The 27,442-nt window shown below is 35.7% G+C and overlaps 1 protein-coding gene across 1 annotated transcript; it reads left to right on the top strand.

Moving 5' to 3' along the window:
* The first annotated feature begins 2,447 nt into the window (after nt 1-2,447).
* Nucleotides 2,448-26,974, top strand: LOC134542312 (regucalcin-like). The gene is made up of 6 exons (XM_063386459.1): nt 2,448-6,448; nt 16,684-16,851; nt 17,150-17,356; nt 21,076-21,255; nt 23,821-23,933; nt 26,432-26,974. The coding sequence occupies exons 1-6, from the start codon at nt 6,427-6,429 to the stop codon at nt 26,666-26,668; spliced, it is 927 nt and encodes a 308-aa protein (XP_063242529.1). The 5' UTR covers nt 2,448-6,426; the 3' UTR covers nt 26,669-26,974.
* Nucleotides 26,975-27,442: the final 468 nt, after the last annotated feature.

Genomic DNA, 27,442 nt, shown 5'->3' with positions numbered 1-27,442 from the left:
CCCCAACAAAATATTGCCGAAGTGTTGGCACTGCACTGAACAACACTTTAACCAAGACTGCCCAGTGCTCCGCTTCAAACAGTCTGAAAGGAACAGCCTCAACACAGCAGGCCCCTGGAGGGAAAAAGTGGTGCCAACAGGCCCTACCCCTACACCGAAGGTAGAAGACCTCAACTCCCAAGCTCGGCTCGAAAGTAGACTAACCCCGAGCATTATGTGCATACAGCACCACCCACAACAAGAACTGCAAAGAGTCAAGGTGCAACTGGACTCACAGCCCATTCAGGCCCTTATCGACTCGGCCGCCACCACTAATTATGTGCGCGAGAGTGTTGTGCAGACAACACGGACCCCTATTAATTCCCAAACCCAAATGGCCCAGCTTGCCACCCAGGGATCCACCATGACCTTACTGGGCAATGCTGTGGTGCAATGCTGCATAGCCGATGTGGAGATGGAGATCCCATGTCTAGTCGCAAAGGACCTTCGAGAAGAACTCGTGCTGGGCCAAGATTGGCTCACGCAGCAGCAGGCGTCATTGGACTTCGAAGATAAAACTATACACTTCGGACGAACGTCCCGCCGAACTCTTAACTGGGGAACCACAGGAATGTGTGACCCGAACACCCCTAATCCAAGTGGTGTTAATCCTAATCCTGGAATCTGCACAGAACTACAAGGAGACCACCATATGGTTGTGTTAGCGCAAGGGGACCAGCGACCCCAAGAAACTCCTTCCCCACGCTCTGCCACAACCAAGCTGAGACAAAATAACTCATGCAGTGGTTTTCAGTGGTGCCAGAAAGGAGGAACCCCAAAGGGGAATTTGACCATGCAGTCATGGTGACAGCCGCTGAGCGGCACCCTCATCAAGGCAAGATGCAACTGGAATAAAGAGTCTTTTCCAGACCGAGGAATATGGATTCCCCAGAACAGGATTCACCTGCAGCTATGGAGACAGAAAACAGATCTGTCGAAAACCCCCGAACCCCAGGAACCTACTAGCCCTCTCCACCAGGGCAGGGCCGTATCTTCAGGACCCTTCGACCATGGGAACGGCTGGTCAGACCAGCCCGTTACCGGCTAACCTCAGCATAGTGCAGTGGCCAGTGTAGGGGTTAGCCCTGGGACTGAAGCCCAGGTTACTGACCTCTGGCAGGAGCGACGATCCAGGCCGAGGCCACAGAGGGAGGGGGCGAATTGTTGTGTCCTGCATTTGGCCTCGGCCCATTTGCGAGTGCTACATGCGCTCATCCCTGAAACAAACATGGCTGCCCCGATGCCGCAGGGTATTTTTTACCTAATCTCTATACCTAAGCTAGTTATCCTGTAAGATTGTGATGCACCCGGCGCCAATAGATGGCGCCTGCTGCAGAATGTAAATAAGTGGAATTCATTGTGGCATTACTCAGGGAAGGAGCGGTATTTCGCTCGTGTTGGGAGCATCCAAAGAATCAGAAATTAGCATATGATCAGCACAGTCAGTGACAAATTATAGAACATGCTACAAAGGCTAAATCTGTAAATATTGACTGTAATGATAATGTAACCGACTTGTACATTTGATTGGCTTGTACTATACCAGTCAGAGATCCTTACCCCAGAGAAATCTGGGGAAATACAGCAGGAGTCTAGAATTGGGTTTATTACTTGCTGCTTTCCTTTTCCCTCTCTCTCTCTCTCTTCCATTCCTCTGGAGTGGCCTTCGAGATTATGCTCTAGGGCCTTTCCCTCCCTCCTCTTCATTGTTCCCTGCCCAGCTAGAGGACCAGCCGCAGCCCCTCTCTGCCCGGCGAAATGCTGACTACGAGAGCTGCTAAACAGTGACGACTGAGGACGTCACACCCCACCTCAAGCCACTCCAGCACTGGATCACAGAGTATACCTCTGTGACTGGATGCTGTTGCCGGGACACGTCATATTTTTGCTAAAATTTTCGTAAATATTTAATTTATTTATAATCTCACGTGATAATGTGATTTAACTGTTGAACATATTTAATTTCTGTAATTAATAGTTAAATTTTGTGAAAAATATTAAATTTTAAATGTATAAAAAGAGACCCCAGCAGATTTCAAACCCGAGTCCACAGATTATTATCCCATGCATTGTACCACTATAACACACCGCTGACTTAATATTTGATGAAAAAATTTTTTTGTTAAATAGTATCTTTGTTATATTAAAATTTTAACTGACAATTGCATCAAAACTACAAGGTATTGTTATGTATTCAAACCCTAGAAAGTTTCCAAATAAATCAAAAACACTAAACTTTACCTGACGTTTATAACTAAACAGTTTTTTTTTTTTATGTTTAGAGAATACACCTACTTTTATGTGAAACCCCCATTTAATCAAATGTTATTTAAAAAAAAAAGGACATCTACTACTAACGCCTTTAGTTCGCAGGCCGCCGGGAGCTTCACTAAGCCGACCATGGAGTTAAGAAGTTAGGGAGTAGGTGTGTGTAATCTCTGCTGTGTTAACAGTTGAAGTCAAAACAAAAAACGACCACGCCCCCTTGTGAGAGCAAAACATCACTGGTTGCAATGCATTTAAATGCAGAATACTGTATTTTGTTAATCCGATATTAGCTACCAACGGCGTATATGTGCAAGTTTATATTGTTAAGTGTATGAAATGAAATATAATGTTGTGTTGCAAGACTGTAACGTGTGATTTTTTAGTAGAAATAAGGCAATAAATCCCGATATATGTAATGACGAAATGGGTTATAAAATTAATTTATTGCTTACTTAACAGCATTCAGGTAGGGTGCATTGATGTTATTTAGGCAGTATGTTGTGTCAATAACATTATAGTACCCTTGTTTACATTATTTGTGCTTAAAGAAGGTTTTTTTTCGTCATTTCATTTATCGGACTATTACAATGTTAAAGATAGTAGCTTATTACCTACATGTTACTGTAAACGAAATGAACAAATTAACTGATATTTACATTCTGGTCATAATTATTAGGCCTATGTGTATGGATGGATTAGCTGTCACGAGCCCACTCGCCTATATTAACATGTAAATGCTACAACTTTTGCATTTTATTTATATATTTATTTATTTATTTATTGCAGTGGCCACGCAATAGTAAACATACCAGTAGTTTCTTCAGAGCTTAATTAGTCCTTTGCACGAATATTTCACTTTAGGAGCCAGTACTGTAAAGTAACAGTAATAACAGAGGGCACACATGCCTACCTGCAGCAATGTTGCAGTGATTACATTTGCAAGGTTTTTTTTTTTACTATAGCGATTCCAAGTGTTATATATTTATACTGTCTACGTTTTAATTATTTTTCATCCCACAATTTTAGCCTTGAATGTGTGCCTTAAGCTTCTCTGAGATCAGTGAGGATTATAAAATGCTAGTGAAGATATATTCAACTCGAAAATTATATTTTTGTATTTTTTGTTTTCATAGGGGGCAATATTTACCCACAATTTCCCTAATATTCATATCCATTCAACTATAGATTTGCAAAAATTAGTTCATAGAAATTTTTTCTAGGAAAGCTAATTATTTTTGTCAAGATTTTTTCTTGGTTGCCCTTACTTGATGACACACATAAATACCATGTAGCAATAACCAATCAATACTTACTAAGACTGCATATAAATACAAAAAATACTTATGTTTCTGATTTGTAATAGGTAAAACAGTTATTCTTGAATGGAATAACAAAATCACTTGAAGCTCAAAAGGAAGAATACATACATAGCTACTAGAAGTTTGACTGCAAAAATTCTCATTGACCCTTAAACAAAATTGTCTTCGTAAACATCTTTTGAACAGAATCACTAGTTTAAATTATATTCTTAGCAAAATAATTGAACCTTATACAAACATACTTATCAGTAACTGCTTTTGTCAAATAAACAATATGATTATTCAATGGGGACATGTCATGCATATGCTGATTCAAAGAGGAAAAAAATGTCTTTTCGTCTTACAAATACTTTGCACGTCCTTAGACAGGTATGTTAGTCCACCTCTATCTTTCTGTGCAATTAATGAATTTTCAGCATTTCGCTCTGGCAACTGGTAGGTACATCTTAAATTGGTAATTCCTGAAAAACACTAAAAATATTTTACAGCATTTTTAATGTAGCTATACTAACCTAACCTACAATCTTGTGTTGTTACTAACCTAGCCTAATCAAACACTATCCATATTTGACTACTTCGAAAGAAATATTTTCGAAATTGATTTTATTACTTTAATTACGGAAAAGTTACGCCGAGGGAATTTTATAACAAAATGATACTAAACCACACTGCATAAAACTAAAAGTGAAATGTTTTACAGATTAAATCACTTCTCCTCATCCATTTCCTCACCATATTTTTTAAGTTAAGTCTTATAATCATCGACGATAAAATTGGTACATTATTGGGCTTTGGTAAAAGCAAGCTGGTAGCACAGTGTTGCAAATTTAAAATAGGGTGAAATTATGCGAAATCAACTACAAAACAAGACGTACTGAAGTAAAAACTATAATTTATTAAGAAATAACAAGACATTACATAAATGTATATAATTTGGACAACAAAAATCAATGGAAAATATATTATGGTTTCATGCAGATAACACAATCTATTTTATTTCATTTTTTTTTATTTTTTTCAATCCACCTGCAGATCCCTACATGAGCCAACAGCTCAAGGGATATCGACCTTGTCATATTATAAACAAAAATTAAACATAGTTAAAATTGCAATAAAATAATCAAGTTTACAATTATAATGAATTTTGCTAATCTACACTTTCAACAAATAATCACAAATTTTATAATTTCCACAACACAACAAACAGTACATATTTTTCATTTAATATACTCTGAATCATTTGTAGGGTGTCCTATTAATTATATAGCAAATTACATATTATTTATATTGTCATTACAAGGTGTTATTTCACCAGCTAAATAAATATTTTTTTCCTTTGATGTATTCTCTAACAACTTTTTTGAATTCATTAAAATTTTGTAGTAATATAATTTCTTTAGGTAGTTTATTAAATAGTGTTATACCTCTTAAGTGTGGAATTTTGGTTTCAGTTTATAGTTATATCTTGTGATATATGGTCCAGTATGTTCAGATTCTACAAAATTATTTACAATTTTACAAATAAGAGCAACCTATAAATACAGTACGAAAAAAAAGGGAATATATTCAACTCAGTAAATAAAGGTTTACATGAGGCTCCTGTATCAGCTAAACATATAATACATATGGTTTTTTTTTTGCAATCTAAAAATTTTAATACTATTACTACACTTACCCCATATTTCAATTACATTATACCATGTGTGTGTGAAAAAGTGCAATGTATGCAGTTCGTAGAGAATTTCTGTCTATAATTTGGCTAAGAATTCTGAGGGCGTAGCAAGCTTTACTTAATTTATGAATAGTTTGATTGATATGTTCATTCCATTTTAATTTATCATCAATATGTAAGCCCAAGAATTTAGTTGATTCAGTTTGACTTATCGCTTGATTCTGAAATTCAGATAATACTTGATCTAGCAGTCTTTTATTACCAAATTTAATTACTTTTGTTTTATTTATATTAAGTTTTAAATTATTTGCATCAAACCACTTATTCAAGTTAATTATTTCAAATTCGGTTTTATTTTTTAATTCCAATATATTTTCTGCAGTTATAAGAAGATTTGTGTCATCAGCAAAAGATACCTACTCGTACAAAATTGTACTTACAAAAGAGTCAGAATTTTTTCATTAGTTTTCCTTATCCCTATATTTACACATGAGTTATCCATCAAGTCAAATCTGTGTGGGATTGTACATACCGCCACTTTTGTGTTACATAATGAAGGTAATACATATTTCAAAATGAGATACACAGTTTTTGATTATTTCTTTAACACGTAATTTCCACCTGCTACTATAACTATCTCATCTTCTTTCTTGAGACATGTCTTGTCTTCTCTTATTCCTCTCACCACTTCAATTATAGAAGCTCCTGGTTTGATATAAACTTACTTGTGAAATGTAATTCCCGTCTGCTTTTTCGCTAGCCTATTTGTACAACCATAAGCACAACACAAATTTTTTGATTCTTTCTTGAACACGTAATTTCCACCTGCTACTATAACTATTTCATCTTTCTTGAGACATGTCTTGTCTTCTCTTATTCATCTCACCACTTCAATAATAGAAGCTCCTGGTTTGATATAAACTTACTTGTGAAATGTAATTCCCGTCTGCTTTTTCGCTAGCCTATTCGTACAACCATAAGCACAACACGACATTGTTTTATTTCATTAAAAACACCATTTCAAACTTGTATTCGCCGTTTGTTTTGGTCGCATTAGTGGGCGTGTCCCAAAAAGCAAAATGACTTCAGCATCCACGCCAAACAATCACTCCCTAACTTCTTACCTCCATGAAGCCGACGGAAAATGAAGGTAAGTTGTCAGACCTGTATTATTATGACCGTGATTCCAATGTAGTGTTCGTGTTGTGAGTGGTGTTTCAATCCTTGGTTGTTGACATTTTTTTTTCACTACTGGTAGGTATGATAAAACGAATACAAATGTTATTGATTGATTGATACACTTGCGATTGGGTTTCCTCTTCCTCCTGGCGGTAATGAGTCTCCCCCCCCCCCCCCTCTCAGTTTCTGAAGCCTCTTCCTCATGTTCTTTCCTCTTCTCACATCTAGTATCTTTCCCTTAATTCTATTATTCTCCCGCCCTGACCTCGCCAGGAATACTTGCTTTCCTTTTTCCATTCTTCTTCACTCTCTCTGAATCTTCCATCCATGATCCCTCCTCCCTCTATAGACCCCTTTTTTTAGCCTGACTCCCAGCGTCCCCAAGCCCCCCGAGCCCCCTGACACCCTAATAAACTTAACCAATCTCTCTACTTTTCTTCCACCCTTGCTCCATCATCACAGATGGCCTATACGTCTGACCCTTTGCCCCTTCCCTCCTCCACATACCCATCGCCCATCTAGCCGCTCTACGTTACACCCTTTCCAGGTCCTTAATTTCTATCCCTATTTATGGGTCCCAAATTGCTGCTGCATATTCAAGCATTGACCTCACCATCATTGAATATGCCTTCACCTTTACTCTCCGTCCTGTCCTCTTCAGTGTCCTAGCAATCAGCCCCAGCCCTCTCCTCCCCTTCTTTTCCACCCGCTGCACATGCTTTCCCCAACCTAGGTCATTCTTTAGGGTTTCTCTCAGGTACTTGTATTCCCCTACCTCCTGAATCTCTTGCCCTTCCAACTATATATTTGCTTAACAACTTTGATTCTCTTGTGACTCTGACCATCTACGTTTCATTGATATTTATCCCAATTCCATTTGCCTTCGACCAAACTTCTAACTTCTTCAAGTCTTCCTGCAGGTGTGCCACTTCACCCACAGTTTCATAGATCATGCAGTCATCAGCCAACAGTCTCAGTTTGCTATTCAATTCCTCCCCAACATTGTTCATCATGATTAGGAACAACAGGGGCCCCATAACGCTCCTCTGTTCTGACCTTTCCATTCCCACCATGACTATTAACACCCTTTCACCACTACTCACTTGCGCTCTGTGTCATTAATGCCACCTCGGGTTTAACAGTCCAGACATCGGGCTAGCTCTTCTTGGTCCAACATACATAATCACTTTCTTCTTGGTCCAACATACATAATCACTTGAAGAAATTTGTTGGGCACTAAAAGAAAAAAATATTTATGTTTTCAAGAAAGTTCTTCTCTAGGTTAAGACTGCATAATCTGAAGATTCCCTGGCATAAATAAAAGAATTCACCACTAAAGTCTGTTGATTTATTTTCCCCTTTACCAAGCACTCAACATGGCCACAATTTCAAACACCTTAACATTTAAGTGATAAAAATGAAGACTCACAGCACAAGAACAACTTACTTGGGCACAATTTTGATTATTGTTCGTCGCTTAACTCCCATAGTTGCTTATCAATTACCAGTATTAATTGCAGATAGACCATTGTCTGCTCGGCTTAGTCACCAATTTACTAAAACAGCTCCACCTGGGCATTTTCTACCGCCTGTAATCATAAAATTTAAATTATTAAAATGACCTAAGTAATATTCAACAACATGGCACGGACCACAGACATTAAATGCTTCGTCAACTGCATAAAACTTAATTTCGTGAGCAACTGTTTAACATGATTACTCTCGCAGATGCCCTAAGTAATGAATATAAGGTAAAAAATACTTGAATAATATACCTACACGAAAGCACATAAAAACTTAAATAAGCAAAGAAAAAATTGCTAAGAAAGAGGACATTACTTATCATATTAAATGAATTAAATCATCAGAAATAATCTAAAACATGAACTCATGTAAAGAACAATCCTAAAAATATGTTTCTAACACACCAATAGTACTTCAGAAGCATTTAATATTTCAGGGTTTCTATAGGTATATAAAACAGGGATAACAAGGAAAAGTCAGGGAAATTAAAATGGTCATGAAATACCTGGTAAAGTCAGGGAAAATACAAAATATTTCTGTAAATTTTTCTTGTAGGTAACACCAAAATTAAACAGAAATTAAAATTAAACATTTAGGTGCCTCAAAAACTGCTCAAACTTTATTACACTCAAAATTTTGTTGATTTTCTTTCTCCTGAAACCCTGATATTTTTACTACAAACACAGGAGTTGAAGCGTACAGTGACTTATCCCTGTCAAAGGATGTTCCAGAGTCTATGACAGGGATGTATACCTACTAACAGGTAAAGATTTACCAAAGAATCCTTTTGAGGTAGGACATAGGTTGTAATTTTAATTTAGGTTGCAATTTTTAATTTTTTAACTGTTTAAGTAAAAGAAAAATATTCAACAACAGTTCCTTTTATTCCACAATTAAATTTTAGAATATAACATAGGAGATATGCTCCACAAGCATATAATTCATTATACAAGAAGTACGTTGTTATGTAAGTAGGTACGTATCATATGTATAGTGTACCTCGCCATAAAAATGTAGGTAGATTACAGATAAATGATGGCTTAAAAAAATAGATAGTTAAACTTGATTTGATAGTATCAAATATGCACAAACAAATTACAATAAAATCAATTAAGTACTCAATGCAGATAATTACACAATACAATACAGGCAATAAATACAAATAAATATGTGTTCACTTTGACAAAGAGCAAAGGCTATCAGAAAGCCTATAGAGTGGTATGTACAATAACATTATGTACGCTTCTAATATGTCATAAAATTAGTAAATTATGATACGTACCAGCGGGGCACAGATCATGGGTGCAAGAACCAATTAAGTCTAAAGTGAAAGAACTTGTGAAAATAAAAAATAATTTTGAATGTGGCAGCGAAACAGAATTTTACAAACATGCAAAATAGCTAACATGGGTCTAGAATGCCACTAATACAGTCAAGTCGTGAACTCGGAAGCAAGAACTCACCCATGATCGACCCTTGGCACTGTCGTGACAAGTTGCTCATCTAAGACCTGAAGTGGAATAATCGGAAGAGGTATGCTAACAGGACATTACATAAGGTAGGCGGATAACGCCTCCGCAACAAGAAAATAATCCCTAAAAATAAAAAGAAGGGCAGTCACTGGAATACTGGAGGGGGTAGGAGGGACATGCGGTGAATTGGGGCGGGGAGGGGGGTTGAGGGGGAATGGGAGCACGACTCTGATGCAGATTATATTCAGAAACTGATGAAGGTTCGACGGTAACGAACATGTGTTCGTCACAGGGAAATCTAATTTCCGGACGCGTACATACAAGTTTGATAGCTTACATTCAATAGCTTTAAGTGAATCTATAGCAATTGTATGCAAGCACGTGTTAATTTTGCTATGATAACACATTTGAAAGCATTTACGTCTTTTACCCCAAAAAGCAACAAGTAAGCTGCGGGATAATTTGTATCTGGAAGGGCCAGGGAAACTTGTTTCAGATCTGGAAATGCTGTAAATGTCAAGGAATTTTGGAATTTCAAGCTTGTAGCAACCCTGTATTTATAATCAGCTGTTACTGACATTATTTCAAGCAACCCTAACCAAGTATTGGATATGATCAGAAAACATAATTGTTTATACAAGAGGTTAAAAAAAGTCTTGGGAAGACAAGAGGCTGGTTTGCAACAGGGTCTTCGTTTCTTTCACCCTGAAGTCTCCCTTGCCAGCCAAACAGGCGCTCATCACCATGAGTTCGCAGTCGTTGCCCACACTTGCTTGCGGGTACCGTTAAACCGAAAGTCTGCCTCAACAGGTCGGCTGACGTGCTTATATAGATGGTCTGCAGGTGCGGCTGAGGAAAGATCTTGTAGCTTTCAGATCATACTGTGCCGTTTCAGTGCCACTTTCAGGCACAAATGTACAATTTTCAATTTAATTTTTAAAGAAGGAAACCAAATAATAATTTTGCATTTTTAATTTAATTTAATTTTGTTTCCATTACTGTACACTCCGACTTAATCTTGTGCAACCCAGTGCACCTGTGCTTGTTCGCAGGCTTCAATTAGATACTGTTTGCTGACGATTGGCTATCGCTGCATCTCAACCGCGGTTTGAATCACGTTTTCTCCCTGTAACAGTATGACTTTTCGTGCTAGCGAACGCTACCCCAAGCCCTTTGCTAGCAACTTTCATTTCTCGGAGGCAAGCATAGGTAAGGGTTTTGCCAGCACGTACTGGACTAGGTTACAGCCCCCGGCGACGCCTCGGGACGGTCCACATGACGCCTTTCCCAGGCGACTTAGCTCATTCCCTACCCCCCCTCCCCCCCCCCCCATCACCCACTTGTGGCTTCACAAGAACTTCCACTCGGAGCATCGACGCCCAGTGAACCCAGGCGGGGACATTGTCTCTTCAAGGACTTTCGCCCTTGTCAAATAGTGCCCTCAGCGAAGTCTAGCGGCGGAAAAATCCCTAACCTTGCTCTGTGCGCTGGTCGCGAGCGCGCTCAGTGCTTTCTAGCGGACGTCTCGGTGACCCTCCAGGCAGGTTCTCATCTTGGCCGCCAGAGCGCACTACTCATCTCTCCCATAAGAGACAGCTTGTCATAATCGACCTTGGCAGCAGTCGCAGTGCGATTGCGATGTTAGTTCGCCGGCGACTCGCGTGAGAGCGCGGCGAGCATTTTGCAGTCTGCTTCGCCCCTTCGGGCATTTCCGGACACCTTCGGGCAATCGAGTTCCCCCTCCCCCCCTTTTTGGATGGTGGCAGTTACCTCCTTAATTAGGTGCCCCGACGCCATTTTTCAAGGATTCTGCGGGCAGCATCTGGTCTGTGCGGATTACGCGTCACGATTAGTGAGAGTCAATCTCTGTGTTCGTCCAAGACTCGACACTACGTCATATAGTCGCCAACGTCAAGGCATAGAGGCCTCAATCTTCTAATTTTTAAATTTTGCTGCCCGCAATAGTTTTTTGCTAATCTAAATTATTTCATTATCTCTCAACATGACTACCGCGAACTTCCGTGCCGCGAGCTGCTTTCTCTGCTCCTGCAGACAGCCTACATGACTTCACCCCGCTGTTTTGGGTAAGTGGTCGTCATACCTCCCCTCTCCCCCCCTTTTTTTGCCTTTCCCTGGGCATTGTCTTGCCCAGGCTTAGCCGCCTGTTAACCAGTCTAAGTAATTTGGGACTTTGGTTGCAGGCGGGGTCCAAAATTATCTGCAAGTTATCTCCAAAATTAGCTCCAAGTTCAGCTTTGAAGTTTAGCTCCAAGCAGGGTATGTTGATTTTAATCAGCATGATTTAAATCGTGATTTAAATCATGATTTAAATCATGTAATTTTTTTTTTAAAAATCACATGATTTAAATCATTTGATTTTTTTTAAAAATCAGTGAATAAAATCAATTTATAATATGATAATATGAACGTTAATATTTCCTATACCTACTGTATTGTTTAAACCAAGTAATCATGCCTACTTACATAAAAACTGACTGCTGCAAAGATAGAATGAAAATTTAATAGTACTTAATTTCTTCTACAATGTATTTACATATAGTTATTTTGAAACACTTGTTAAATATAGGTGGGTGGAATGTACCTTTAAATGCCACCTCATTTTCTCTCTTCTCTCCTCTACCTCATGTGTTTGTGTTGTGTGTGTGTCATATATCTCCTTGGCAACAGGTTTGTCTTCCAACAATGTCAAATGCTATTTTTAGAACTGTAGGAAGGAAATTTTCAGTTCTTTGGTATGTCTGGTTTGGTTCAGTCAACATTAAGAAATCGACTGGGTACAGAAAAAGCTGCAAAACTTGTATTTTTGTTTAAAATTTTAAATAAGTAATATTTTATGTAGAAGTTTTATTTTGAATACTCTCCTATGTGTGCTATTCTGAGAAGAAGAAAAAAAGGAAATTGTGGTTTTGGTTTAAATTACTTTAGTTAGAACAATTGGACTATAAGACTATAAGGGATGACAGAAGTGACAAAGTTACATTTAAATATGATATATTTTAAATGATGTAGTTATTTTCTATAAGACATCTTTTTTTTTCTAATATTAACTATGTTACTGTACTAAAAATTTTTGTAAAGAGACATCATTAATGTTTCCTTAAAACATTATGCAATGTAAAATGTGGTTATTTCAAAGAAAGAAAATTAGGCTAGTTGTCTTTACAAAATGAATTAATCTGTTATTAATTGTACTGCAGCTCAAAGTCAAGTAATGAAAACAGTCATGAAACTGTACTGTATATTACACAGATTACAATTTTTCATATTTTAATCAAAAAAATCATATTTTAATCAAAAAAACCCGATTTTAATCCAAAAAATCTGATTTTTTAAAATTTTTTTTTTAAAAAAATCTGGATTTTTTTATACCCTGGCTTCAAGTTTATCTCAAAAATTATCTGCAAGTTATCTCCAAAATTAGCTCCAAGTTCAGCTTTGAAGTTTAGCTCCAAGTTTATCTCCAAAATTAGCTCCAAGTTTATCTCCAAGTTTATCTCCAAGTTTTATACAAAATGATTCCTTCTGGACTTTAATCGACCGAAACCTCCGGTGCCAGGACACATGATATAATTAAATTTCATTTGAAAAGAAAATTAAAAACACAATGTAATTGTTTCTTTCTTTTGAGCCTGCGAGCTCACTTAAAACCAGTGTTAAGTTCAAGATGTATTATTGTTTTACTTTTATATGTATTTTGTTGCCCCGGGGCTCCCTCCTGTTTGTGATTAATATATTTTAATACATGTGTAATTAAAAGATACAAAAAAACCTAAGTAAATTATTTTAGTAAAAGGGCAGTTATATCAATCAAACCACCAGTCTTGTTATTTCATTATTCCCCGATCCACATAGCCTACTAGAGTTGATAGGAGGTTATAAATAAAATTATTTTGTACGACGTCTGGGAACCTCTGTGATTATTGTTGTTGTTGTTTTGTTTTCTGGGCTGACGCTTCCAAGGCCTTAATTTAATTATTCATTTTTGAGTGTTTACCTGCAGCCCAGCGTACGTTACAATACTGTAAGCCATGGTCCTTCATCTGATGCCTGTGAGGTGCCAGATGTGCGGCCGGGAGCGGTCAGAAATTTATGTCTGTAAAGGTGAGACGTGGCGGCGCCAAGGTAGTAGCTGTTGGATGACAAACAGGATTGGACACACTGGGCAGGAGGTACGTATCATGAAGGATACCTACATATCACGGATACAGAGGGGGCCTTGTAGTGTGCACTAAAAAAAAAAAATTAATCATTGGCGAACACTTTGGGCGTCTTGTCTGAAGCGCTTCGATTAGACTGGCATCTCTTGGTAATTTTTCTTGTAACAGTTGACAATTTTAGCATATATTATAGGTTTACTTAAAACAAATGGAAAACTCTAATGTAAATCCTACTTGTTACCTTTAAATTCCTTATATTTATTTTAGTAGTGCTTTCAGTAACTTTTTTCTAAAGATTTCTAATGAATCCAAATTTTATTGCTTTAGGTACATGTATTTTTGAGCACTTCCCTCTAGAATCAAAAAGCCTATCTCTAAGGGGGCCTGCTTTCACTTGCACGATTGTAATTGTAAAACAGGAATGATGCATGTAATTACCCCCTTTTTTTTTACTTTTCCAGGGAATCCTACAGATTTTTGCCCCTGCTCTTGGTTGTCATTTTAATTTCAATCGCAAACAAGTAGATTGTAGGTGGTTCTTGTGCAGTTATTGCTCCAGACTTGCATGCTCTCGTACTTGTAAAATATGAACAGTTTAAATGTTGCCAAACTTATGTGATGCTATAAATATTGAAGTAGTATTTAATTCATTATACGAAATACGTAACTTTTAGTTTGTAGTTTACTGTGTAATGTTGCTTAATGATTACCAGTTGTTCGTTCAAGTTCATGTGACAGTGAAGTGCTCTGTTACGTGTTTGTGCTAGAGATAACTGCTATGAAGTTGTTTACTGAAGATATCACAGTCACTAACTGGGCTTGCTATCATTAATTTGAATAGAAGAGATGTGAATGAAGTCGTAAATATTCTTTTTTTATATCTGTACTAGAAGCATTGGGAAAAGTTTCATTTGTATGGTTTTTAGTGCTTGGATCTATTTGTCATGCTCAGAAATGAGCCCTCAAGAAAAGTTATAGTGTAATATGTAGTTTGCTAGACATCTTAAGACCATATCAGATAATGATCTATATGCATTCTGTTTTCAAAATTTGAATTAAATTAAAGAATTAAGTAGTCTGATGAGTAGAAATGTTCTTTTAAAACAGAAGATTTCTTAGTTACTTATTGTTTTTATTTTTTATGAACTATCTTCATTTTAATGATGAGTCGTTAGAACCCATTACTGGGTGTTGTGACCACATGCATCGCCTGGTGATAGCCTTGATGTCTCTTGATGCTGAGACAGGATGATTTCGCAGTTGTTTTCCATTGCCTTCCGCAGGATGAAGGAGAAAGGGGCATCACAAACACCCAGTCTTGAACCCAGTGAGAAGGTTTATTAATGCCCCTCCCCGGCCGAGAATTGAACCCGGACCCCTTGGCCCATCAGCCAGACACTAGACCACGTGGGCGGACATGTTTATTGTAAAGCTATTGTATTATTCAAAAAATATGACACTTCAATGTTTCATGATACTTATTTTACCAGAAAAGTGTCATTTTGATTGATTGATGATGTACATTTATGATAAAATAATTGGTAATAAGCATGTCTAACTATTCAGACCAATAAAAATTAATTGTCAAATATTTATGTGTTTAAAAAATGTCATAATGTCAAAAATGAATTTAATAATAAAATGAACTGAATTTAAAACTATTAGAAACAATTAAATTTTTGTGGTTTTAAGTTAATTTTTGAATAATAATGCTGATAAATTTCACAATTTTAGTTGCATTTTGGTGCTTTATGGATTATGGTATGTATATTTACTTGCTTTTCAATGTTGTATGGTGTATGGACACACTTTTCTGCATTTTTTTTTTTTTTTTTTTTTTTATCGCAGTTTAAAATGAAACACCATTCCTATTGGTAAGCCAAACAATACAAAACTTATAATATGCTTCTATTAGGCTTGTAACAACGGGTGGATATTACACATACCTATCTAGCGGCGATAGACTGATGAACATTCTAAAATTACTGCTTTATGCAGTGCACAAAGTTCTTAAGCAAGTGTAATTATTACTCCATATACACAGATGTATTTACATTTATATTGAAATCATAATTTCCAGTAAATTGTATGCAGTTTAAGTTGCAATTACATGTTAACTTGTAATGACAAAGACAGTTTTATTTAGAAAATTAAGAAAACATAAATAATGCCTAAATGACCTAACAAAAGGTATTTGATTAAAAATAATAGCATATCATTGCTGCCTACTAAGTAAACTCTTAAAGCAATATGTATGTATGTATGTATGTATGTATGTATGTATGTATGTATGTATGTATGTATATATGTATGTATGTATGCATGTATGCATTTATGCATGTATGCAATTATGTATGCATGCAGGGATGTATGTGAGTATATATACACTTATACATATTCACATATAAATGCATATATGCATTTATTCACATATATATACACATTTACACATATCGGCATATACAGCATAGGTATACACATTTATAAGCATATACACAAATATTTCCATATACACAATTATACACAAGCAATAAAATAAATGTTACGAAGCATTGTTGCAGAAAACTTGAAGACAATAAAAATGTATTTATTATAAATTTTTTTTACTGTTTAATTTAGTGTGTAAGACCAGAGAATGGCCATGTCTGCACGATTACATGGTAACTGGTGAAACCCTTATTTTAGTTTATGGTCTGCATCATATTGGGTAGACACCCAAAACATTGGCTGAAGTCGGTTATTTAAGTCAAATTATGTGATAATGTTTGCCTGAAGTGATAGCGATAAACCATGGAAAAAATAGCTCCATAATGGCTGAACCGATATTAGATCCTGAGTCCTTTCGAATAAGAGAATCAGTGATTTATCTCTGTGACATTTCACTCAGTATAATATGAGTAAATATTTTGAGTAAACTCATTGAACGTGTTTCAATGCAAAATATTTCTGTTCAAATATAAGTTTTTATTTTAAATCAAGTGCAGTTAGTTTCTTTCCACTTAAAGTAAATTCTTTGGTTTTTTTTATAACAGAGTTCAGAATGTCATCGATTACTGTCACAGCTGTGGGATCTCCGTGCATTCTTGGAGAAGGTCCATTTTGGGATGCAGAGACTCAAGTTCTCTACTATGTTGATATTTTGGGTCAGGAAGTTCGGAGATACAATCATAAAACCAGGAAGGAGACTTTTATCAAAATAGGTAAGTAAAAAATGTCCAAAGGTACAGATTCCTTCTTTACTACATAAATTTGTATTGAACATTTTCACCTTTAAGCTAAGTTACTGAAAAACTAAACCTCAGACTTTCTTTTTTAATAATCATCCAGACACCCATCCGCTCAGCTTATGTTTCTGCTGCTTAGGCCATAAATTGTAATGGGAACATCATTTTAAAAAATGCACACACTGTTCACTAAGCGGCAGTCAAGTCATTTCAAACATGTTGATGGTGTGTGTGTGAAAAGATAAAGTTAAAATTTCTGCATATTAAATTGCAGATGCCGGGCAGCCAACTTTTGTGTTGCCAATCAAAGGAGAGAAGAACAAATTACTAATAAGCATGACTCGCAAGCTGGCGGTTGTGACTTGGGACGGCGAGAGTCCTGCCCCAGACTCCGTCCAGGTGGTTGGGTCCGTCGAAGAGGACAGGCCACGTAACAGGTTTAATGATGGGAAAGCTGATCCAAGCGGCACTCTCTGGGCAGGTAAACCCTTTGATACTCTTCAGCTGCTGTAACACCATGAGCGCAATAGTGCAAGAAATAAAAAGCATTTACACATGCCATTTGTAAAATTAACTTTGCAACTAAGAGGGTCTTCTTACCTGAGCAAGAAAACTACAGGGAAGTCCCGCTAATCTGAAAATCCAGCTAATCCGAACGAGTTTAGGTTAAAAATAGATAGTAAAAAATTTAATTTTTTGAAAAATTATTTTGGATGTTTTTGCCCATTACCTATCAGTAACTTATGTTTAGTGATTTTATACTTGTAAAAATGTTATAGTCTGTGTTGCATGATAAGTAGAGCCAAGATTTCATGGTCTTATCAAAATGCAAATTTCATCATTAAAAATAGTGGATTTTGTCTTTATTGTCATTAAAAATTAAAATACATTTAGGCTAATAAGTACATATCCAACGCAATTACATTGATCCATTGCTTCAACATTTAATGGTAAGATACTTAAAATGTGTTCATAAAACAATTATACATATATGTACCTATTGATGAAAGTTAAACAATAAACTGCAACTACAACATTCAATAAGTTCTTTAGTTTATGAGAAAGTTATAAACGTAACTTTTTTTTATACAATTGCACAGGACTCCGTGAGGCTGCTGCATGCAGTGAGCTGCAGCGAGGGTAACTATAGTGGTACATACCTCCAACTGCACATGTGCTACATATGCATCCATTGCAGTAATGCACCACTATGGTAATGGCAGCTTATTGTGTGCACCAGTCATGTTCAAGCTTCTTTTAAAATGAAAATATAAAAGTGAGGTTATGTCATACTTCTTTAGGCATGTTGGGAAAAAAAAAAAGAGTGAATATTTACTATGCGCACGCAATATACAACAAAAATTGACAGGATGATAAAAGTCTACACACAAATAGGTACCTAATACATAAGTGAGGTTATGCTATACTTTTTTAGGCATGTTAACAACAAAAAAGTGAATTTTTAAGATGCGTGCTCAGCATGCAACAACATTGACAGGATGAAAAAAGGTTCTATACAAATAATACATGTTAGGTTATGTTATACTTCCTTAGGCACATTATGAAAAAAAAATTATGTGAGAGAATTTATGAGAAGCATGTGCAGCATGCAAAGAAATGCATATATCCATATGATGAAAAATAGGCCAATACAAATAAAAAATATTATGTGCTTTTAAATCATATAGGTACTTTAGTGATTGGTATTGAATACTGTACACATTATATATTTTTTTAACTCAATGGAAAAATAAGAAGAAATAAAAAAGTAACAAATAAGAGTAATTCACACCATTTTATGTCCACACTTCCAAATCTCTTTGGTGTAACTTTATTTATTCCTGAAATGCATGTCCTTATATATATATATATATATATATATATATATATATATATATATATATATATATATATATATATATATATATATATATATATATATATATATATATATATATATATATATATATATATATATATATATATATATATATATATATATATATATATATATATATATATATATATATATATATATATATATATATATATATATATATATATATATATATATATATATATATATATATATATATATATATATATATATATATATATATATATATATATATATATATATATATACACTAGCTGCTCGACCCGGCTTCGCACGGTTGTATTAATTGGGGGGGGGAGGGGGAAATGAGACCAAATAACCTATTTACAGTTATAATAAATGAAATAAAATTAATTAACTTTGACAAAAACTTAATGCAACAATACACGCAACGTTGTCATGGAGACGACTGTTTCCCGGGCTTAAACACCAACATTGATAATCAGTTTATTATTAATTATAAATTATTAAGACCATTAATCGAAATAAAAACTATCCTATCTCTCAAGTTGGATCGAACTGCACATGGTGTGCGAATTTTATTATAATCGGTTAAGTGGTTTAGGAGTCCATTGAGGACAAACATTGTGACACGAGATTTATATATATTAAGATATATAAATTGTGTAATTGTTTACTGCAATGTTTAATATTTTATTATAATTTTTCAATAATTTTTTAAAAATAAAATATAGCCTATAGCACTTGGAGCTAATATAGCTTCCTGTTAGTGAAAGAATTGTCAAAATTAGATCAGTAGTTACAGAGATTACCCCCTCCATACAAACAAACACTTCCTCTTTATAATAGTAATGTAGATTTAGTGATTGGTATTGAATACTGTACACATTATATATATTTTTAACTCAATGGAAAAATAAGAAGAAATAAAAAAGTAACAAATATGAGTTTAATTCACACCATTTTATGTCCACACTTCCAAATCTCTTTGGTGTAACTTTATTTATTCCTGAAATGCATGTCCTTAATGTAGGCCTACATATATATATATATATATATATATATATATATATATATATATATATATATATATACACATACATACATACATACATACATACATACATACATACATATATATATATAAATTGTGTAATTGTTTACTGCAATGTTTAATATTTTATTATAATTTATCAATAATTTTTTAAAAATAAAATATAGCCTATAGCACTTGGAGCTAATATAGCTTCCTGTTAGTGAAAGAATTGTCAAAATTAGATCAGTAGTTACAGAGATTACCCCCTCCATACAAACAAACACTTCCTCTTTATAATAGTAATGTAGATTTTTTTTTTTTTTTTTTGGCTTGTGGAGTATAGCTAGTGATAAACTATTCACTATACAGCAGTGGCAGTTTCAGAAAATAGAATGTACCTAAGAAATATTTGTTTTGTTTTTTTGTTTGTTTGTTTGCTTATTTATGTTGTCATTGTATAATCTTATTTATGGTACCTATATCTTTATTTGTCCAATATTTTTTACAAACTTCTAGGTGTATCAACAATTTCTGAAATCACACATGAAATGTCTTGAATGATCCAATGGTATTGTTACGGGTGAGGAATAGACTTGATGTAGGCTTTTGGACATACGCCATTGCTTAGCACATGTATGTCTGCAGAAGAAAACTACAAAAAAACACAAATGACAAAAAACACAAATTAAGCAAAAATTTCTGTTGTCAGGATTTAACGCCACACAATATTCCACAACAGGAATATGGTCAACAAACAAGGAAAAATCAAAGAAAAATGGACTAACAGAACGAAAAAAAACCCACAAATGATGACAGCACAAAAATTCCGAACCCAAAAAAAAAAACAAAAAACAAAAAGAGAAACGAATTAACCCCCACAAATGATGACAGCACAAAAAATATTGAACCCAAAAAATTCAGCACAACAGTCAAAACGAGACAAAAACACGACCAAACGAAAAGACGAAACAAACACAACAGTTTTCTAAAACAGAAATAAGCGACGTTTCGGGAACTGCTATCTGCTCCTCTCCTCAGGCAGAGACGCACATGGTACGGAAACACAGGTGCGACTGACAACAGCAATTTTTGCTTAATTTGTGTTTTTTTTCATTTGTGTTTTTTTGTAGTTTTCTTCTGCAGACATACATGTGCTAAGCAATGGCGTATGTCCAAAAGCCTACATCAAGTCATGCACTCCCATTGCACAAATCTTTCAAAGAGTGAGGAATAGAGTTTTGTCTCTTGTATTAACATAGATGACTTAATGATTCGGAAAGAGATTTGTATTTCTGTTTGGCTTTAGGAACGATGGGCGTTGAGATAAGTCCTGGAGTGTTTCCCAAGGATGCTGGTGCTTTCTATTCGTTTATGGACCTCAAGTCTCCCATGAAACATTTTGGGAACGTGGGAGTAGGTATCGAATGGGTTGGTGTGGACGAGAGATATGAAGACAATGTATTACATAGATACCGAGACGTTCAAGGTTGTTGCCTTTGACCTGGATGCTTCATTAGGTAATCTCTGTAAGTAATAGAACACTTGCTATATGTATTCAAGTAGTCAACTATTATACGAAGTATGTATGTTTGTTGAATTTTTTAATTTTTAGCTAAGATTTTTTTTTATGAAAGTATGTTGAATCAAGGGTTTATCCTGCTCAAAAAATAAAAGGAGGGGGAGGGGGTAATTTTTGGGTTTAAATCTCTTTTTTTCAGGGGGGGAGAATCTATGGTGCCATACAAAAATTAATATTAACAAAAAGAGGAACACCTTTTATATAAAAAAAAATATTGTTTGTGAGGATTAGTTAGCTGCAAAGTTTCTAATGACAGCTGTGTTTTCTTTTTTCACTTAGAGAGTTTTTTTTCCGCCACGCTTTGGAAAAGGAAGTTGGGGGGGCCAGAACCCGTGGTATCCTTTGTGTTTTAATATAATTTCTTTATTTGACAAACAAAAAATAAGTGTTGGTTTTTTTTTTCTAATTAAAGTACATAATTATTATTTTGCTGGATGACATTAAAATATTTGGTTTTGCAATTAATGTTTGCGCTGGAACAGGCAGCCTTTCAGCAGCTATAGTTGTTTATCTCCTTTTGACTTGTTCTCTGCTATGGGGGCCAATGTATGTGCCACTGCAGGGAGTAATTGTTATGTTTCAAGTTCTAGTAGGGTAGAAAGTTTGCCGCATTGATTCTATCAGCTGTGGTATCAGAGGTAATGAATCTAGTTGCATGTCTGCTGCTATTGAGGCTGACGTTGGAAAGGCATATAATATAGCCTTTTAAATACATAATAATCTTTAGTTGTTGTTTGTTTTACTTCAATGGCACCATGGACCCTCCTCCCATAAGAAAGAAATTTAATTACTAATTTTGGCTTCTGTGACCTGGTGGTTAAGAGATGCTGTATGAATTAATGAATGAATTAATTGAGGCTTAACATCTTGTCAACAATGAGGTACATAATTTGGGGCTATTGGAAGTCAAATGATTTGGATGGAACAGTGATGGGACAAATTGTTGGGGAAAATGGGAGTACCTCGAGTAAACCCATATGCTCATGGCAAGGCCCATCAAATTCCCCACTTGCGAAACGTCCGGGTACAACCCAGCCGGAAATTGAACCTGGATTTTCTTGGCTCGGAGGAAGTGTCCTTAAAAGAGGAAACAAATGGTAAGGGTTCATGTCGTCACAGGGCGGTGTCAAGTGTTTTGAGGGCTGAGTCTCAGTGAGTGGTGCTTTGATGAACCAGAATTGCATAAAGCTTGGCTTCACCTCTTGAGTCAAGTAATTGCAGTTCCTATCATTATTTTCGTTTAAGGAAAATTTCTACCAGTGTATTGCATATTGTGTTCCCACACATATTTTTTCACATGATACATGCTACACAATAATATTTGATATTTTTTTAAAGCTAGGCAACTGCTCATAATTAATATTTTTGTTTGACATTTTGCGTTGTGGTCACAATTAAAATTTCTTTCGAACTTGGACAATGCATATATTTCTTCATAATATCTGCAAATAGAAAAAAAAACTAATATTATAACGTCACTTTTGAATCCGAGCTATTCGGCTGAGGACAGGCCATTTGCTACTCTCATGCAGTGCATGTGCAGTGCACGGCTGTGGGTGTGAGAGTTGCTGAGCTGTAAACCCTGCTCTCTTGAGTCTGGATCGTAGTGTGCGTGCCCAGCCAAGCTGGGGTCCAAGTGTAGGGTTGGGGTAGAAGGAGCAGGTACCCGTGCTGTGGGCATGTCTGGCGTATCCTCCCTCGACATGGCAGGAGATGTGGTGGAGTGTCTGCTGTGCATGGTTGGGTCACCGAGAACAGAGTTAAAATCCTTTAGTTTTTTATTCGAAAAACAACATTTAAGTACATTATTTTTATTCTGTCATTTCAAATAATATATTTTTTACAAAAAAAAAAAATGTTAAGTATATTTAACTGTCACCTAATTTTTTAAATTTTTTTTTAAAATTATAATATATACAAAACACTAGCCAACAGACATAATCCAAGATAGGTTGATGATATACAAGTATAAAATCAAATACATAGAGAACCATCATAAATATAGAATGAAAATGAGGAAGAAAAACAAATTTGAAGGGTAGAAGTCGATATCCAAGCTATGCATCACAAAACACATTAAAAATGAATACAGTTAAAATAAAAAAAATAAAATAACTACTACTTAAATAAGTATGATAACCAAAGTAATTTACAATTAAATTTTAATTCATAGAATTTTTTTTAGATATCATTTATAGATTTTAATATATTATCTTAAATTTAAATACCAAACTTTATAATAATTACATAGTCAGATTATAGGATCACTACATGAGTGCCCATAGTTGATTAGATGCATGTCTGTTTAGTATAATGAGTGAGCTTATTCCGCCCTTAACTTCGCAACCAAACCTTGTGCCGAGCCAACTTCAAATACATGTGCCAGAAAAGCACAATTTTAAACTTTGTGTTGGCAGTTATTTTTTCTGGATGGTTACCTAATTTTTTTTTTTTTTTTTTTTAATTTGTCAGCGAATCGACGTACAGTGATTGACTTCAAGGTGAAAGCTCCAGATGTACGCCCGGATGGGATGACAATAGATGCGGATGGAAAACTGTGGGTGGCCAATGTCATTGGATCTAAGGTAAGAATTTTTAAAATGAATTTTTAATTTTGAAATAAATTATGAAGTACAGCAATAAGAAAACTGTTCCTGAAAAAATATCCCGTGATGAAAAGGTTTTTTTTTTTACATCACCAGTAGGGATGTTACACAATATTGTATTGGATTTCATGTATAGTTTAGCAGGTATACTATACCACTCAATCTACTAACCAAAAAGTAAATTTAAAAAAAAAATACTAATTACAACAATTATCTAATTCCCATTGATTTCAAGGACAACTTAACTAATGAGTAGGGATGGACCAATCAAATCCTCAAATACCATTGACGTCGACCGGGGCTACGCCCTCCCTAAGCCCGATGTGCCTCACGCCGTCGACACCCCTCTCCTCCCATCACCACCCTCTATTCAAACCTCCCGCCCCGTGTGCAGGTGTGTGTGTGTGCGTGTGAGGCTGCCAACAAGAGGCGAGATTAGAGTCTGTGCCACGACTCCTTTTATTTTATCATTCAATTTTAATGTTTACGTAATTGCTACTTGTCTTTTCTTTAATTAATATTCCCTAAGGATTATGTTTGCAGTGCTAGTTGTTAAGGACGGCGCAGCGCCCCACGCGAAAGGCAATGGAACTACCCGCAACCAGTTTGAACCATAATATTAATTAAAATAATTAATACTCAACATAAATAATCAAGGAAACCTTGTTATAATTTTACTATATAATTTTAGTTTGTTTGTTTTAGTTAAATAAGTGGTAATAAATAACAGGAGAGGCTATCGGTAAATCCAGCGCTTTCCGGCCGCCATGCTACCCTGGCCTCTTCAGTCGCTTCCGTTCGTCACCCGGGGTAGGATGCTTGGTGAGCACCGCGCAACTAAATATTTTTCTTAATCAACTGATCTCTTAACATCCGCCGGACTTTTTATAATTCTTAAAATCTTTTTGTATCTGCGAGGCCTACTCCGGGTGGCCGACTCGTTTTAAGAAATATTTAAGTTCAGTTCAAACATTTAATCACGAACCGCGTCCTAAACTCACGAGGCCAGGCCACGAAGTAACCTGGTCAGCCTGTAAACTGATTCTCTCCTGCCGTTGGCGTTATTAACAGTTTCATTGAGTGTATGTAGGTGTAGCGCAATTGGAGACGTGTTGTAACGTTGCTGAAATAAAAGGAGTACGTCGAACTTGTGATTTTTAGTCGAGTGACCACGCGTCCCTGCTCCTGAACCTCAAGGTGTGTGGGACGCCTTAAGAGCCCACTGGAGCGATATCACGTGCTAAGGGAACCGGGCCTAGCCCTACACGGGTCACGTCACGCCCTGAAGGGAGTCTCCGCTGGGTCCACGTGCCCACATCACGTGGTGGCGCCCACTCCGACATTTAATTTGTTCGTTCCCTTACATCCCTAGTACGACACCATCATATCCTTAAGTGTGATGTTGGCTTCCCTTCTCAGTGACCTGCTCACACCGAAAACCTTGTCATCGGTCAGGTATTAAGTGCAAAAGTAGGTAAAGCTTGTTTCAACTGAAGCAATTTCTGCAACACACACCTAATCCTTGCTGTCAATGTTTTTTCAAGGGTGAGTATATCATAAAACAAAGGAAAATGTAATGGCAATTGAGTTGTTTTAAACATAAACATCTTGTTTGCATAAACAATATTTATTCTTAGTTTTCTCAAAATTTATTTACGGTAAACACAACTTGGATTATATTCCACCAAAAAGCCTCAACACCAGCACTTGTACCTTTATATCCACACTCCACCTTAACTTCAAGTCCTGTCTTATTTAAAGTCCAGCTGAACACCAAAATAATTAATACTCTGATTAAATAACAATATGTAATACCTACATTACAGGGTGGAGTACTTAACATTAAATAATATAAAAGCCTAGATACACAAAACACTAATAACACTACCATAGTTACAGTTACCAAATAGTTATTGACCTAACAAAGTCTTTCTAGCCTTTTATATTTTCTAGTTCATTTGATAATGATTGGAAGGTGACCAAAAAAACAAATATCAAAGTCTTTTCTCATTACTAGAACTTGAAAGTGTAAACAATTTCTAGACGAAGCCTGAGTGAGACTCAGGCAAGAGCGGTTATGCCTAGTGCTAGTTAGCAAACATTTTTCACACATTCTTTTCAGTGCCCTTGCCATGCATATTTCATAATAAGTTCACATGACATAAGTACTGTAACTTTAGCCATCACAACAGCTCCATTTAATTGCGCCACAGTGACTAATTATCAGCTTGTTGACTGGTTAATTATGTTCTGTTGCGGCTGTGATATGATTAATTAAAATTTATGATATCTGAGTTGGTAACCATTTGGTTGTATCCTGTTATAGTCTTGGATGTCCGTCTGTTCATAAATTTCATTATGAGCTCTTTCTTTCCTTTTTGTCTTTTTCATTGTCTTGGCACAATTTTGAAGTAGTGTGTGCAATAAAATGAGTGGTGGAGTTTTGGTTGCTTGGATGTAGAGTGGCTTGTCTTCAGATTATTCGCGTGGATCCGTCGTCGGGGACCATTATGCAGGAGGTAGCTGTTCCTTCACGAAGAGTGACTAGTGTGACGTTTGGGGGGCCGGACTTGGACGAACTGTACGTGACCACGACTAAAGTGAATGTGTCACAAGAAGACCTGAAGAAGTGGCCCCAGAGTGGCTCAACATTCCTCGTCACCGGTCTTGGGGTGAAGGGCTATGCAGGCGATCGTGTTGTGCTATCCTATTAACAAAGTTGCCAGTCCTAGCAATTATTATACACTAGTGATGGGCACCATGGAATAAAAACAATGGACTAAATCGATAGTATGAAACTATCGTTATTCACGCTTTAACATTGAAATCAGTCGATTAAATTTATTCATTAGTCATTCAGTGGTCCTGATGTTGTGTTTGTTGGTTTGTAGTATTAACAAAAATTAATCTTCACTTTAAGCTACATTTTTCATGATTATACTTTATGGTAGGGGTGTGCGAATAGTGGATTTTGATGGTCGAATAATTTCGAATCGAATAGTAAAATTTTCGAATAGAATGCGAATAGTTTCGAAGTCGAATAGTTGTAAAATATATATATATATTGTACACAAAGTACAAATATGATATGTGTAATAAAATGTTTCCATTTTGAGATGCTTCAACATTCACATTTTTACTTAAGAACAAATATTTTAATTTTCAACGTTAAACAATTGTGAATTACTGCAATATTGGGTGGATTTATCGTTTTCCCCGTGTGAGCTAACGAAGTTTTTGTTAATATAAAAATCGTGAACATTTTGTTTAAAAATGTTTCTACTGTAGCTTTCAGCTTGAAACTAATGTTTGCGGTGCTGACGTCTTGGGTGCGAAAATAAGGCGACTTCCAATTTTCTCATTTCTCGTTTATGTAAAAATGGTCGCCTTATATTCAGACCAATATTTGCATCAAATATAAAATAGATAACAATTATTAAATATTATTATATATGAAATAAAAATTCATGTCCTCAATAACTCTTAAA

Source organism: Bacillus rossius, assembly GCF_032445375.1.
Source record: "Bacillus rossius redtenbacheri isolate Brsri chromosome 4 unlocalized genomic scaffold, Brsri_v3 Brsri_v3_scf4_2, whole genome shotgun sequence".
Lineage (NCBI taxonomy): Eukaryota > Metazoa > Arthropoda > Insecta > Phasmatodea > Bacillidae > Bacillus > Bacillus rossius.
Note: the sequence above shows the minus strand (reverse complement) of the source record. Positions and strands in the feature narration are given on the sequence as shown.